Source organism: Ranitomeya variabilis, chromosome 3 (assembly GCF_051348905.1).
Source record: "Ranitomeya variabilis isolate aRanVar5 chromosome 3, aRanVar5.hap1, whole genome shotgun sequence".
Taxonomy (NCBI): Eukaryota; Metazoa; Chordata; class Amphibia; order Anura; family Dendrobatidae; genus Ranitomeya; species Ranitomeya variabilis.
The window spans coordinates 352,503,682-352,517,800 of record NC_135234.1 but is presented as its reverse complement, the minus strand read 5'-3'; the positions used below and the strand labels follow the sequence as shown (position 1 = coordinate 352,517,800).

The 14,119-nt window shown below is 43.8% G+C and overlaps 1 protein-coding gene across 4 annotated transcripts in view; it reads left to right on the top strand.

Moving 5' to 3' along the window:
* The first annotated feature begins 260 nt into the window (after positions 1-260).
* Positions 261-14,119, top strand: part of MEAF6 (MYST/Esa1 associated factor 6) — a 47,840-nt gene continuing 33,981 nt past the window's right edge. For 3 of the 4 annotated variants that reach the window (XR_013223868.1, XM_077295886.1, XM_077295885.1), the window contains exons 1-4: positions 303-454; positions 2,910-3,025; positions 10,000-10,087; positions 12,927-12,972. Coding sequence is in view for 2 of the 4 variants with exons in the window: in XM_077295886.1 (XP_077152001.1) it covers positions 365-454; positions 2,910-3,025; positions 10,000-10,087; positions 12,927-12,972 (340 nt within the window). In the remaining 2 variants the exon portion in view is untranslated. Of the gene's footprint in view, positions 455-2,909; positions 3,026-9,999; positions 10,088-12,926; positions 12,973-14,119 lie in introns of all 4 variants that reach the window. The other variant, XR_013223869.1, reaches the window with a different exon arrangement.

Genomic DNA, 14,119 nt, shown 5'->3' with positions numbered 1-14,119 from the left:
TATTGAACGCTTTAGATCAGTGTAGCAAAAACCGTCAGTGTGAACACAGCCCTATCACCCTGTAGTGTACACACTGCTGCAAAAAAATCCCCCTGCGGCGAGCACAAGGTGTCGATGAGAGAGGCTTAGGCAGCCAATCAGAAGACAGCTTCCTTTCTTTCTAGGTCAGATTAGCAATGCGAGGAGTGGTCTGGTTGGTTAGTGGAGCGGAGATCACACAGCAGCACTGTAACAAGTGCGCTAGTGCCGCTCTCACAGACTCCCAGCCGCTGCGCACAGTACGGCACACTAGGTGGGTCAGGCTTATATATCCGCTCGTCGCCGCCACCTCCCCTCGTCCCTCCTTCCTTGCGCGCACTCCATCATGGCGATGCATAACAAGGCCACAGCGCCACAGATCCCAGATACGCGCCGGGAACTAGCCGAGCTGGTGAAGAGGAAACAAGAGCTAGCGGTAAATGTCTCCCCTTCTCTGTCGTCCACGAAGCGCCTCATTTACTTGTCTCCCTCATTCCTCACACCGCCCGCATTTTTACCAGACGCCGGTTACGCAAGTGGCGTAGCTTAGCTGTTTAACGCTTCTCGTACGTGCATTGCGTGACGTGCTTGTGTGTGGGAATGGCACTGGCTCTGTGTGTTATTCGTTACGATCATACGGCAGCTGCTACGTAGTAACGTGTCTGCCCCTCGGGCCGCTGGGCTGTGCGGCGTAGGATGCCGGGAGAGGCGGGAAAGAGAAATGTAGGGCCGGGCGGGCGGAGGTGCATGGGTGGGCGCACTGCAGACCTGCTCACACTGGCCGCCCACCTGTAGTGCTGCGCACGGCTGGTCCGCTGCCTCATTAACCCCTTGGACCCTGTTAGGTTTTCCTTTCATAACATACTACATGACTTTTTCTCTTGTGGCAGCAGTTATTTAACCCCTTAATGACCGCCAATACGTCTTTTACTGACCTGAGATATAAGAGACTAGCCTCCCCATACAGGAGATAATCCAGCAGCTGTCGGCTGTACACTATAGCTGACACCTTGCTGCATCAGCCACGATCACTGTTGGCACCGTCCACATCTGTATAACCCCTTAGATGCAGCTGACAATAGTGACTACATCATATAAATGGTTAATAGAGTGTGTGGGCTTCTTTATCCCCATTGGGACCCTGAGATCATGATTGTGTGGACCTGAGGTTTGCCATGGCAATTCACAGCCAAATAGCGACCTCCGAGTCTGCCAGCTGTAGTGACCTGTAAAGAAGTCAGTGACTTTTAGGTGGTAAAAATACACTTTTTCATTCCTATAATAATAATCTTTATTTTTATATAGCGCTAACATATTCCGCAGCGCTTTACAGTTTGCACACATTATCAAAATTATTCCTATCATGCCACTTTGCATTCATTCCTTAACATCATCTGAAGGGTTAATAAACTACCTGTCAGCAGTTTTCAATATGTGGAGGGGTGCTGTTTTTAAAATTGTATCACTTTTGGAGGTTTTCCAATATCTAGGACTTCAAACCTGAATAGGTCCTTCAAAAAAATAAGTTTTGTAAATTTCCTTGAAAAAATGAAAAATTACTGCTATATTTTCAAACCTCCTAAAATGCTATAAAAATAAAATAACATTTTACAAATGGTGCCGATGTAAAGCCGACATGTGGGAAATGTTATATTAATGTTTTTCTGTGGTGTGATTATCTGGATTAAAGGGAGAATCATTCAAAGTTTGAAAATTGCACTTTTTTTTTTTTTTACTTTTTTGTCCAATGACTGATATTTTTTATAAATAAACACAACATATAGAAATAAGTTTTACCATTAACATAAAGTAAAACATGTCACGAAAAAACAATCTCCAAATCATTGGGATATGTTGAAGCGTTCCAGAGTTATCACATAAAGGGACACTGGTCAGATTTCAAAAATGTGGCCCCGTCACTAAGGGCTTGGCTTTATTTGTGGGGGCTATGGGTTGTTTGGCAGTGGCATCGTTTTGGGGTACAAATGAGTAACAAATGTATTAGCCCTATGGGAAGCAGTTTTGCTTGTTGCGTAACAAACTGTACTTTTTATTGGTGCCGTTTTGGGATTCCATACATGATCGCACTTTTTTTTTTTTTTTTTTTTTTTTTCTTAATTTAAGCCAAGATTTACAAAATGTTGTTTTTTTTTCTTATGGCGTTCTATGTTTGGGATTAAAAATAATGCGAGAATAACGTGCGCCTTATTTTACTGCGTTCCTACTAAGAGTGTTTGGGGGGATAATGATGCAGACTTTCTGCACCTACTAGCTAAATCGGGTTAGGCTCCTTTCACACCAGTTTTTTGCCTTCAGTCACAATCTGTTGGCTCAACGGATCCGTCGCAGATTGTGAAAAACTGATGCCACGGATCCGACTAGCGGATTTGGCTAATTGGATCCTAAATAAATCAGTGCATGCTCAGTTAAAAAAAAAAAACCTAATCCGTCACCTGATTATGTTATTTGACACATCTGGCGCTTATAGGCTTCCATTCGAGCAAACAGCGGATCCGTCGCTGTCGGATTTTTTTTTTTTTTTTTGACGTACACAAAAAATGTTGCTTTGTCTGTTGTCTCCGGCCGCAGGACAAACAATTTTCAATGGATCTGGCGAAAGACAGATGAAACATGAGGCCATCCGTCGCTAATACAAGTCTATGAGAAAAAAAGGATCAGGCGGCATTAGTTGCCGGATTCGTTTTTTCAAAATTCGGCAGATTGCGACTGATGGCAAAAAATGATGTGTGAAAGGGGTCTTAATTGTTTGTTTTTGTTTTTTTTCTTTGACATAATTTTTGCTGCTGCTGCTTTTTCTTTTTTTTTGCGGTAGCCGTTATTCCGTAAATAATTTTGTTTTTAATGAATGGATATTAACTTTGTTTTTATAGGAAACATTGGCTAATCTAGAGCGCCAGATCTATGCATTCGAAGGAAGTTACCTGGAAGATACACAGATGTATGGAAATATTATCAGAGGTTGGGACCGTTACTTAACAAACCAAAAGTAAGTTCACACTCATGCATTGTATTCATGTACTGCTACTGGGCCATACTTTTCCTGCATTTCCAAGTAGGGGATGTTCCTTTGGATCTCATGTATGTGGTTGTATTAGGGCGCTGAAAAGTATTGATATTCTTGTGTTTTGTTTGTTTTTTTTTTTCTCAATTCCATGAGGGCATACTGCTCCATGTCATGCCGTTATTTATTTATTTTTTTTTTAACCAAGCATAGGGGAAAAAATTATGGAATCACTTAATTCTGAGGGAAAAAATTATGGAATCATGAAAAACAAACAAACACTCCAAAACATCACTAGTACCGTATATACTTGAGTATAAGCTGAGATTTTCAGCCCACTTTTTTTGGCTGAAGGTAACCCTCTCGGCTTATGCTCGAGTCATACGCAGGGGTCGGCAGGGGAGGGGGAGCGGAGCTATGTAATAATACTCACCTGCTCCTGGCGCGGTCCCTGCACGTCTTTTCCCCGGCGCCGGCAGCTTGTTCCTGTAGTGAGCGGTCACATGATACTGCTCATTACAGTTATGAATATGGAGCCGACTCCCATAGGGGTGGAGCCGCATATTCATTACTGTAATGAGCGGTACTTTGTGACTGCTCATTACAGGAAGAAGCTGCTGGTGCCGGGGGACACGTGCAGGGGCCGCGCCAGGAGCAGGTGAGTATAACACAGTGCGCTATATTCACCTGCTCCCCATTCCACCGTCGGCGCCGCTGCTTCTTCCTCATTCTCTGCATTGACGCTCAGGTCAGAGGGCGCAATGACGCGATTAGTGTGCGCACCGCCCTCTGCCTGAGCGTCAGTGCACAAGACGGAGAAGACACAGCGGCGGTGGAACGGGGAGCAGGTGAATATAGCAAGTGCCGGGGACCTGAGAGGTGAGTATGTGATTTTTTTTTTTTTTTTTTTTTTTTTTTTTTATCTCCGCATATGGGGCAAATATCTGTATGGAGCATCTTATGTGACCATGTGCAGCATTATATGGGGCAAATATCTGTATGGGGCCATGTGCAGCATTACATGGGGCAAATACCTCTGGAGCATCTTATGGGGCCTTAATCCACACTTGTGGAGCATTATACAGGGCATATGTGTCTATGGAGCATCTTATGGGGCCATAATCGGCATTTGTGCAGCATTATATGGGGCATATTTTAATATGGAGCATCTTATGGAGCCCATTATAAACTGTATGGAGCATTATATGGGGCTTATTTTGTATGGAGCATTATATGGGGCCCCTGATTCAATATGGATATTCAAAAACACTTAAACTACTGATGTCTCAATTAATTTTACTTTTATTGGTATCTATTTTTTAGTTTTGAAATTTACCAGTAGCTGCTGCATTTTTCACCCTAGGCTTATACTCGAGTCATTAAGTTTATACCGTTCCACGTTTGGTAAAATTGATAAAGCAGTCAATACGATTACAGCGATACCTCATTTATATAATTTTTTTTTTATGTTTTAGCGCTTTTATACGATAAACTATTTTATATATAAAATAATTTTGCATCGCTTTATTCTGAGGACTAACTTTTTTTATTTTTTCGCTGATGATGCTGTATGGCGGCTCGTTTTTTGCGGGACAAGATGTTTTCAGCGGTACCATAGTTGTTTATAGCAATCTTCTTTATCGCGTGTTACTCCACTTTTTGGTTGGCGGTATGATAATAAAGCGTTTTCTGCCTCTTTTTTTTTTTTTTTTTTCCACCGTGTTCACTGAAGAGGTTAACTAGTGGGGCAGTTTTATAGGTCGAGTCGTTATGGACTCGGCGATACTATATGTGTGTGTGTTTTTTACTTTGTAACATTGCCCCGGGGGGGGACATAATAATAATAATTATTATTAATAATAATAATAATATTATACATCACTGTATATTATCAGATCGCTGATCTGACACTTTGCAGGTGCTTGTAAGCCCACTCCCTGCAGGACCTGGAAGGAGCCCTGTGGCCATTTTGGATCCGGGGCCTGCAGGGAGGAGGAGGTAGGAGACCCTCTGAACAACGCGATCACATCGCGTTGTTCCGAGGGACTCGGAAGCACGCAGGGAGCCCCATCCCTGTGCGATGCTTCCCTATGCCGCCGTAATGCTGCGATAATGTTTGATCGCAGTGTTCTGGGGGTTAATGTGCCAGGAGCGGTCTGTGCCGGATGTCAGCTGTAAAAATCAGCTGACAACCGGCGGTGATCGGCCGTGCTCCACCCGTTAGAGCGGCTGATCGCCTATGACGTACTATCCCGTCCCTGGTAATTAAGTCCCAGGTCACCTCGACGGAATAGTACGTCATATGGGATTAAGGGGTTAAATTTATTCTCATGGGCGCAAATATTCTAAATGAGAAGGGGTTGTCCAAGCTGTGGACATCCCCTCTAAGGCCCAGAAGTTAGGCTCTTAAATCTGCAATACTTCAGAAAACTCTCCTTTTCTCTAGCATTTTGTAGTCCTTAAGTGTCTTGTCAGGGTTTTGTTTTGCTGTGGTGTTGCTGTTGTGGTGTGTGTGTGTGTGTGTGTGGTTTTTTTTTTTTTTTTTTTTTTAAAAAAAAACCTCCATTCAACAATGAAGGAACCTGTCAACATTTTTGGTTCAAAAACCTCTAGAACTGTCAAAAAGGTTCTTCTAAGGGTTTTTTTCGCACTAACTTGGATGGTGAAGTACAGACCATCTTCAGAGCAGAAAACTCGTGAAGAGTTGTAAGACACCTTTTATCAGTTTGGGGTCTTTGGTTTACATGGAAATGTTCATTCTTGCTGTGCTGTCATGTGGCTTTTTGCCAAATCCATTTCTTTAACCCCCTTTCTGACATTGGACATACTCTGTATCTCATGGTCGGCTGGTACTTGCCGGCCTTGGATGAACGGAATACGTCAAGGCGATATTGCGTGCACAGAGGGTGATTCTGATAGCTGACATCCAGCTCTGTGCCAGGAGCGGTGCAGGTGCTGCTCCTGGCACTTTAACCCCCTAAGTGATGCAATCACAGCAGATAAAGAGCAGGCAGAGAGAAGAAACAATATAGTTGTGGTATTGCTGTAATCGTAGTGACCCAAAGAATAAAGCTGTTTTATCAATTTTACCACAAACAGAATGCCATAAACTCCTGAATTGATGGCTTTTGTTCATTCTGTCTCTAAAAAATCAGAATAGAAAGCGATTAAAAAAAAAATGACCTAAAACAGTACCAATAAAAACGTCAACTCGACCCACAAAAAACAAGCCCTCTCATGACTCTGTTGGCCAAAATATGGAAAATTATAGCTGTCTAATCGAACCGACCCAAAGAATAAAGTAATCTAATCACTTATACCGCACAAGGAACGGAGTAAAAATAAATAAAACAAATTCACCTGGTGTGGTTGTGTTTGTTTATTTATTTATTTTTCATTCTGCCTCCCAAAGATCGCAGTAAGGTTCTGCTTACATTTATCCTGTGCTCTGCACCCGGGTGAATAAAAGAGTGATCCGCCACAGTTTTGTGCGGACAATGTTCAACCGTGGCCGGACAGTCTACAGTTAGTCTGCTGCCTCATATAGTGAGTGGATCCTTCGGGGGTTTATCTGAATCTCCCCACTAGCGTAGAGTGCCGGATAAGTGTGATTACCAAACGTTATGCATAATGTTCCCACTAAAAGCTTCAACTCAATGCTCAAAAATAGCCAAGTCTCCACTCATTTCCATCACCTGTCAATGGACATGTAAGGGGCTTCCACATTACTGGTAGCACAAAGATTCTGGAAAAGCGCTATATCTCCTCACACCCTAAGGGCTGTCCCACACATCCAGATAATTCCGGTACCGGAAAAAATCGGTACCGGAGTTATCCGTGTGCCCGTGAGCTCACGTAGGCCATACGTGCAGCACACGTGTGCCGCCCGTGTGCCGAGTGGGTACCACACGGAGCGTGTGGTACCCACGCGTGTGGTACACTGCATCGTGCTGAAGCCGCGATTCATATCTTCTGTGCAGCAGCATTTGCTGCATAGAAGATATGAATAATAGTGTTTAAAAGAAAGATCTACCTGTCCGCCGCCCCCCCACCCCCTGTGCGCCCCCCCGCTGTTCTGAAAATACTCACCCACTTCCCTCGTTGGCTGTCGATGCTTCCTGGTCTGACCGCGCCTTCTACTGTATGCGCTCAGGTGGGGCCGCTCATTTACAGTCATGAATAGGCGGCTCCACCCCTATGGGAGGTGGAGCCACCTATTCATGACTCTAATCGGCGGCCCCACGTGACCGCATACAGTAGAAGGGGCGGCCAGCACAGAACACTGCGAGGGAGGCGGGTGAGTATTTTCAGAACAGCGGGGGGGCGCACAGGGGGTGGGAGGGCGGCGGACACATAGATCTTTCTTTTAAACACTATTATTCATATCTTCTATGCAGCAAACGCTGCTGCACAGAAGATATGAATGGCGGCTTCAGCACCATGTGGGGGGGACAGCGCTTACTGTAGCGCTGTCTCCTGCACGCCACAGGGACTGCACACGGAGACCATCCGTGTGTGGTCCGTGTTTTACACGGACCCATTGACTTTAATGGGTCCGTGTAATACGTGCGCTCCCACGAACAATGACATGTCTCCGTGTTTGGCACACGGAGACACGGTCCGCAAAAAATCAATGACATCTGCACAGATGCATTGATTTTTATGGGTCTACGTGTGTCAGTGTCTCCGGTACGTGAGGAAACTGTCACCTCACGTACCGGAGCCACTGACGTGTGAAACCGGCCTAAAAGATACTCAGCAAACTCTGCACTCCCAAATCGAAATGCCCCCCTCCCTTGTGATCACCACAGTGTACCTACAGTAAACCACATTTAGCATCCATGTTTGGCATTTCTGTAGCACCTAATTTATGGCTGCATGTCTCCTGAAGCTTGAGCTGGGCACAACATACTGGTCACTACAATGGCAGTTTGCAATTTAACATCCACTGCTGCTTGTTTCTGGAAAACGCCCATGAAGACAAAATTGTCACTACACCTGTAGATAAATTCCCAAAAGGTGTTAATTTCCAAAATGGGGTCACTTGAGGGAGGATTCTGCTCTTCTAGCACTTTCTGTATATGGCGTCCACAAACTTTTCTGGGAAAATCTGCGCTCCAGGAGGCAAATGGCACTCTGTCCCTCCTGAGTCCCAACTCGCGCGAGTTTCTCACATTGCACTCGCAAGTGTGACCCCCGCCCTTAGGGGCCTAGTTTCAAAAATGGGGTCACTTGTGGGGGATTCCACTGTTTAGGCACATCAGGGGCTCTCCAAACACGACATGGTTTCCGCTGATTATTCCAGTAAATTATTCATTCAAAAAGTCAAGTTGACTTTGCAGGACAAGTCAAGCTGTAGATAAGCCCCCGATGTAACCTGAAAGATGAGAAAAAGAGGTTAGATTATACTCACCTGGGCGGTCCGATGGGCGTCACAATCCGGTCCGGGGCCTCCCATCTTCTTAAGATGACGTCCTCTTCTTGTCTTCACGCTGCGGCTCCTGTTGAGGGCAGAGCAAAGTACTGCAGTGCGCAGGCGCTTGGCCTCTCTGACCTTTCCCGGCGCCTGCGCACTGCAGTACTTTGCTCTGCCCTCAACAGGACAAAGTGCGCCTGTGCCGGAGCTGCAGCGTGAAGACAAGAAGACATCATCCTATGAAGATGGGAGACCCTGGACCGTGACACCCATCAGACCAGAACCGGACCGGGACCGACCCTGGGTGAGTATAATATAACCTTTTTTTTCTTATCTTTCAGGTTACATCAGCGGCTTCTCTACAGCATTCCAGAATGCTGTAGATAAGCCCCTGATGTCGGTGGGCTTAGCTCATCTTCGATTTTGGGGGGTGACAGGTTCCCTTTAACTTCCGAACAAAAAAATAGTTTCAAAAGTTATGCTGATGTAAAGTAGACATGTGAAATGTTATTTACTATTGTGACATATCTCTGTGCTGTAAGTGCATAAAAAGTTTGATAATTGCAAAATGTTCTCAATGTAATTTTTTTTTCACAAATAAACGCAAGTCATATTTACTAACTTTTACCACTATCCTGAAGTAGAATATGTCACGAATATGTCACGAAAAAAGTATCACCAGGATCCGTTGAAGCCTACCAGAGTTACCTCATAAAGTGACGCTGGTCAGAATTGTAACATTTGGCTTGGTCATAAACATACCCTAATGTTGGGTTGTATATATTTTTTCCTCCCTTTCTTCCAAAAGCCACGAGGGTGTTTTTTTTTGTTTTTTTTATTTCTCTGTCCATGTTACCATAAAAGGGCCTGTTTTTTGCAGGACAAGTTGTATTTTTGAATAACACCATTCATTTTTTTCACTGTTAAGTGGGGAAAAAATTCCAAGTCCGTCGAAATTGCAATTCCAAAATTATTATATATTTTTTTTAAATTTACCATGTTCGCTTTCTGGTAAAACTGACCTGGCAGTATGATTCTCCAGGTCAGTAGGATTATGCTACTCTATAAAACATTCATAGCTGGGTCTGTTTATTGAACATCAGCTACAGGTTAGGTTTCACAGGAGAATCGTCCTGACAAGGGAGGTCCTTAGCTGAACCCCAGCTGTCATGGCAACCAGTGGGTGCTCCACAATCGCTTTATGTGGGTGTGGAATGATGCGCCCCCCTCTGCTGGTGCGTGTTAAATCCTCATCTGCCAAGAAAGATGCAGGCTCTGCATACAAACCCGCATCAGTCAGGGATACAACCTATGACGTAAATGTGTGTCATATATCCAACTGTGTATCTTCTACAAAACGAAAGGTCTTCATGTGGCCTTTACAATTATGAGAATGTTGGAGTACAAGGTTTTACTGTGTTGTATCATAAATGTTTCCTTAGGAGTGCTCTGTTGGAACACATTTTTGCATGTGAGCGATATTACATTATTGTAGCAATAATATAAAATGGCATGGATACTTAAAACTTATTTTTTCTTTAAGGAACTCAAACAGTAAAAATGATAGAAGAAATAGAAAATTCAAAGAAGCGGAAAGACTGTTCAGTAAATCTTCAGTCACCTCTGCAGCAGTGAGTACTTGCGTACTTCCCTTCTATATGTTGTCTTTAGGATCTTTCTGCGTTTGTTTGAATTCCCGCGCTGTAGACACTTTTGAACTTCCTTTCTGTTTATCTGATGGGGTCATTTTAGATTAATGGGACAGTGTTTGATTACATTCTCTACAACCAAATCTGCAGTTTTGGGATTTACCCCTAATCACCAACATTATGGGATAGAGATGTGCTTTTTCTTACCTTATATAATATAAATATTTTTGTTTAATTAGGAGCAGTCATTGGTTTATTAAAGGGAACCTGTCACTCCCAAAATCGAAGGCGAGTTAAGCCCACCGGCATCAGGGGCTTATCTACAGCATTCTGGAAGCTGTAGGTAAGCCCCCGATGTAACCTGAAAGATGAGAAAAAGAGGTTAGATTATACTCACCTGGACGGTCTGGGTCAATGGGTGTCACCGTCCGGTCCAGCGCCTCCCATCTTCTTACGATGACGTCCTCTTCTGGTCTTCACGCTGCGGCTCTGGCACAGGCGTACTTTGTCTGCCCTGTTGAGGGCAGACAAAGTACTGCAGTGCACAGGCGCCGGGCCGCTTTAACTTTTCCCGGCGCCTGCACACTGCAGTACTTTGCTCTGCCCTCAACAGGGCAGACAAAGTACGCCTGCGCAGGAGCCGCAGCGTGAAGACCAGAAGAGGACATGATTGTAAGAAGATGGGAGGCCCTGGACCGGACCGCGACACCCATCGGACCGCAGCGGGACTGCCCCTGGGTGAGTATAATCTAACCTCTTTTTCTCATCTTTCAGGTTACATTGGGGGCTTATCTACAGCATTACAGAATGCTGTAGATAAGCCCCTGATGCTGGTGGGCTTAACTCACCTTCGATTTTGGGGCTGACAGGTTCCCTTTAAAGGCGAGTTTTGAAAAGAAAACGGATCTGTGTTTTTGTTTTATTTTCCTGCCGGATCTGTTTTTTTCTCATAGTTGTATTACTCCCAGATTGTGCCTGATGGCCACACGTTTCATCTGTTTTTTGTCGGATCCGTCAAGAAAGCGGTTTCTGGTCTGGCGGACGGAGAAAACGTACAGAGGAACGTTTTTTTTTTCTGTCTGGCAAAAAAAACGCCCAGTGACTGATCCGGTGAAAATGTATGAAATGGAGATGTGAAATTATGAATCCAGCCTCCGAATCCAGTTTTTCATGCATTTCTCCAGTTAAAGCATTCACATTTTCCCTTCTGGGGTCCCTCTCCCTAACAGGAAACTCTATACCCTGGTTAATAATAATAATATTATTATTAATAATAACTGATCGTTTCATCAGTTTTTCACAATTTTGCAACGGACCCGTTTTTTCAAAAATTTGCCGGATCCTGCCTAACGCCAAAAAACTGATGTGTGAAAGTAGCCTTTCTGGGCTACTTTGGATAGAATCCTTGTTTGTCTAATGTAGATATAGCAGAGCTAAAGGTACCTTCACACGAAGCGACGCTGCAGCGATAGCGACAACGATGCCGATCGCTGCAGCGTCGCTGTTTGATCGCTGGGGAGCTGTCACACAGTCAGCTCTCCAGCGACCAACGATGCCGAGGTCCCCGGGTAACCAGGGTAAACATCGGGTTGCTAAGCGCAGGGCCGCGCTTAGTAACCCGATGTTTACCCTGGTTACCAGCGTAAAAGTAAAAAAAACAAACAGTACATGCTCACCTGCGCGTCCCCCAGCGTCTGCTTCCTGACACTGACTGAGCTCCGGCCCTAACAGCACAGCGGTGACGTCACCGCTGTACTTTCACTTTAGGGCCGGCGCTCAGTAAGTGTCAGGAAGCAGACGCTGGGGGACGCGCAGGTGAGCATGTACTGTTTGTTTTTTTTACTTTTACGCTGGTAACCAGGGTAAACATCGGGTTACTAAGCGTGGCCCTGCGCTTGGTAACCCGATGTTTACCCTGGTTACCAGTGTAAAACATCGCTGGTATCGTTGCTTTTGCTTTCAAACACAACGATACACAGCGATCGGACGACCAAATAAAGTTCTGGACTTTATTCAGTGACCAGCGACATCACAGCAGGATCCTGATCGCTGCTGCGTGTCAAACTAAACGATATCGCTAGCGATGACGCTGCAACGTCACGGATCGCTAGCGATATCGTTACAAAGTCGTTTCGTGTGAAGGTACCTTAAGATTTCGGCTCTGTGTGTATCCCTACCTGGCAGCTTCTTGTGTACACAGTGCATTGTGAGCAAGCTGCTAATCGGTGGTGGGTGGGTTACACTGATTAGCGTGACTGCCCAGCATGCAAGATGTAGTCTAATGTTAATCTCATATTGATTGTTTTGAAACTACTAAATACTGTACAGCCTAATAAGTGACACATCCTGGGAATCGGGCTCTTGTGCCCTATATTATGCTGCTAGGATTAAAGAGACTGTTAGTTTGAACAGTTGCTCGGTGCTTTGACGAGGGCCCATAATTTTAAATGCACCTTCCCACCTGCTTGTGTTCCCTCTATCTCTACCCTCCTTATTTGATTGAAAGCCCTGGATTCCTAGAGGCGGAGATACAGTAGATGAAAAACAAGAAAGTGGGAAGGCGTATACAAATGATTTGATCCGCTATGAAGCACAGAGCAACCTGTACTGGGTTGGAACAGTTATTCTGTGCTGACAGAGGCCCTTTAAATAGTAAAACCTGATGACGGATTCACTATAAATTATGAAAAACTCGACCTCTTTAGAATTAAATTACCTTTATTAGATAAGCGAAATGAGCATTGTGGCCGTAATACACCTATAGAGGGTAACTTAAACTATTGTTGTGCGTACGCAAAACTCTCCTCTCTTTCCATTTTAGGCAGTAAGTGCATTGGCTGGTGTACAGGATCAAATGATCGACAAACGTGAGTTGATCTATTTTGTGTAGAATTTTTATGGCAAATATTGTGAAAACTGACCAGTGGTTCATGTTTGAAGTCCGCAACGTATTCTTTCTTTGTGGGTACGCTTAGCTTTATGTGCAGATTTTCACCACAGAATTGTATTAAATGTAGTAAAACCACAGGTAAAAAAATGTATATTTGTTTAGTGTATTTCTGCTGCGGGAATGCATTAAAAAATGCATATAATGCACATACTGCTATTTCAATAAAGTTTTGTTATACCAAATACAAGAACAAAGCAGATTAATTTAAAACATCACACCCCAAAAAAGACTAAAACTGCAGCATCAAAAACTATCCACAATCAATCAAAAACCAAGTAACTTAATTTAACTTAATAAATGCAGAAAATCTGCAACAAAAAATACTCAATGTGGGAACGTAACCTAAATTATATTATATTACCAATGTGTTTTTTGGCTCCTTAAAGTGAACCTGTCATCAAGATTTTGCTAGGTAAACAGAGCAAAATAAAAAAAGACCACCTGCCCTGAAGCACTAGAATCTCATTAACTGAAAACTGCAAATACAGATTAAACAAGCACAAGAATCATTTTAGTCAGTGTAATGGCGCCGACCTGACACTGTCTGTAGTTTACTTGGCAAAATCCTGAAGACAGGTTCACTTTAAAGGGAATCCATCAGCAAGTTTTTGCTGCCTGATCTAGAGAAAGAGAAGCTGAATCCAATGATGTATCACTTAGTTTACTGTGTGCAGCCGTTCTCGCACAGATTTTAGATTTATTAATGCACAGAGCTCAGGAAGCTAGCCCTGTGCACATCGGGCACTGTGTATATAATGTCCTTAGACATCACAGGAGATGACATGGTCTGACTAGCATGTATGCCCTGCTGTGTCCCAGCAATGATTAGCTCCTGGTGCTAAAACGATCATTGTAAGCAAAAAAAAAAAAAAAACCAAAAAACTGGAATCTGTGTTTTAACCCCTACAGCATACTGTATTCAAATTACATAGCAAAAACCTGCTGACAAATTCCCTTTAACGCAAAAATGTAGGAGCCAAATATATTTATTTTTTAGATGTGACAATGCATCAAACTAAATAAGGGCCACATGGAAGAAGCTATTTTCATTTTTATTTTTTTTA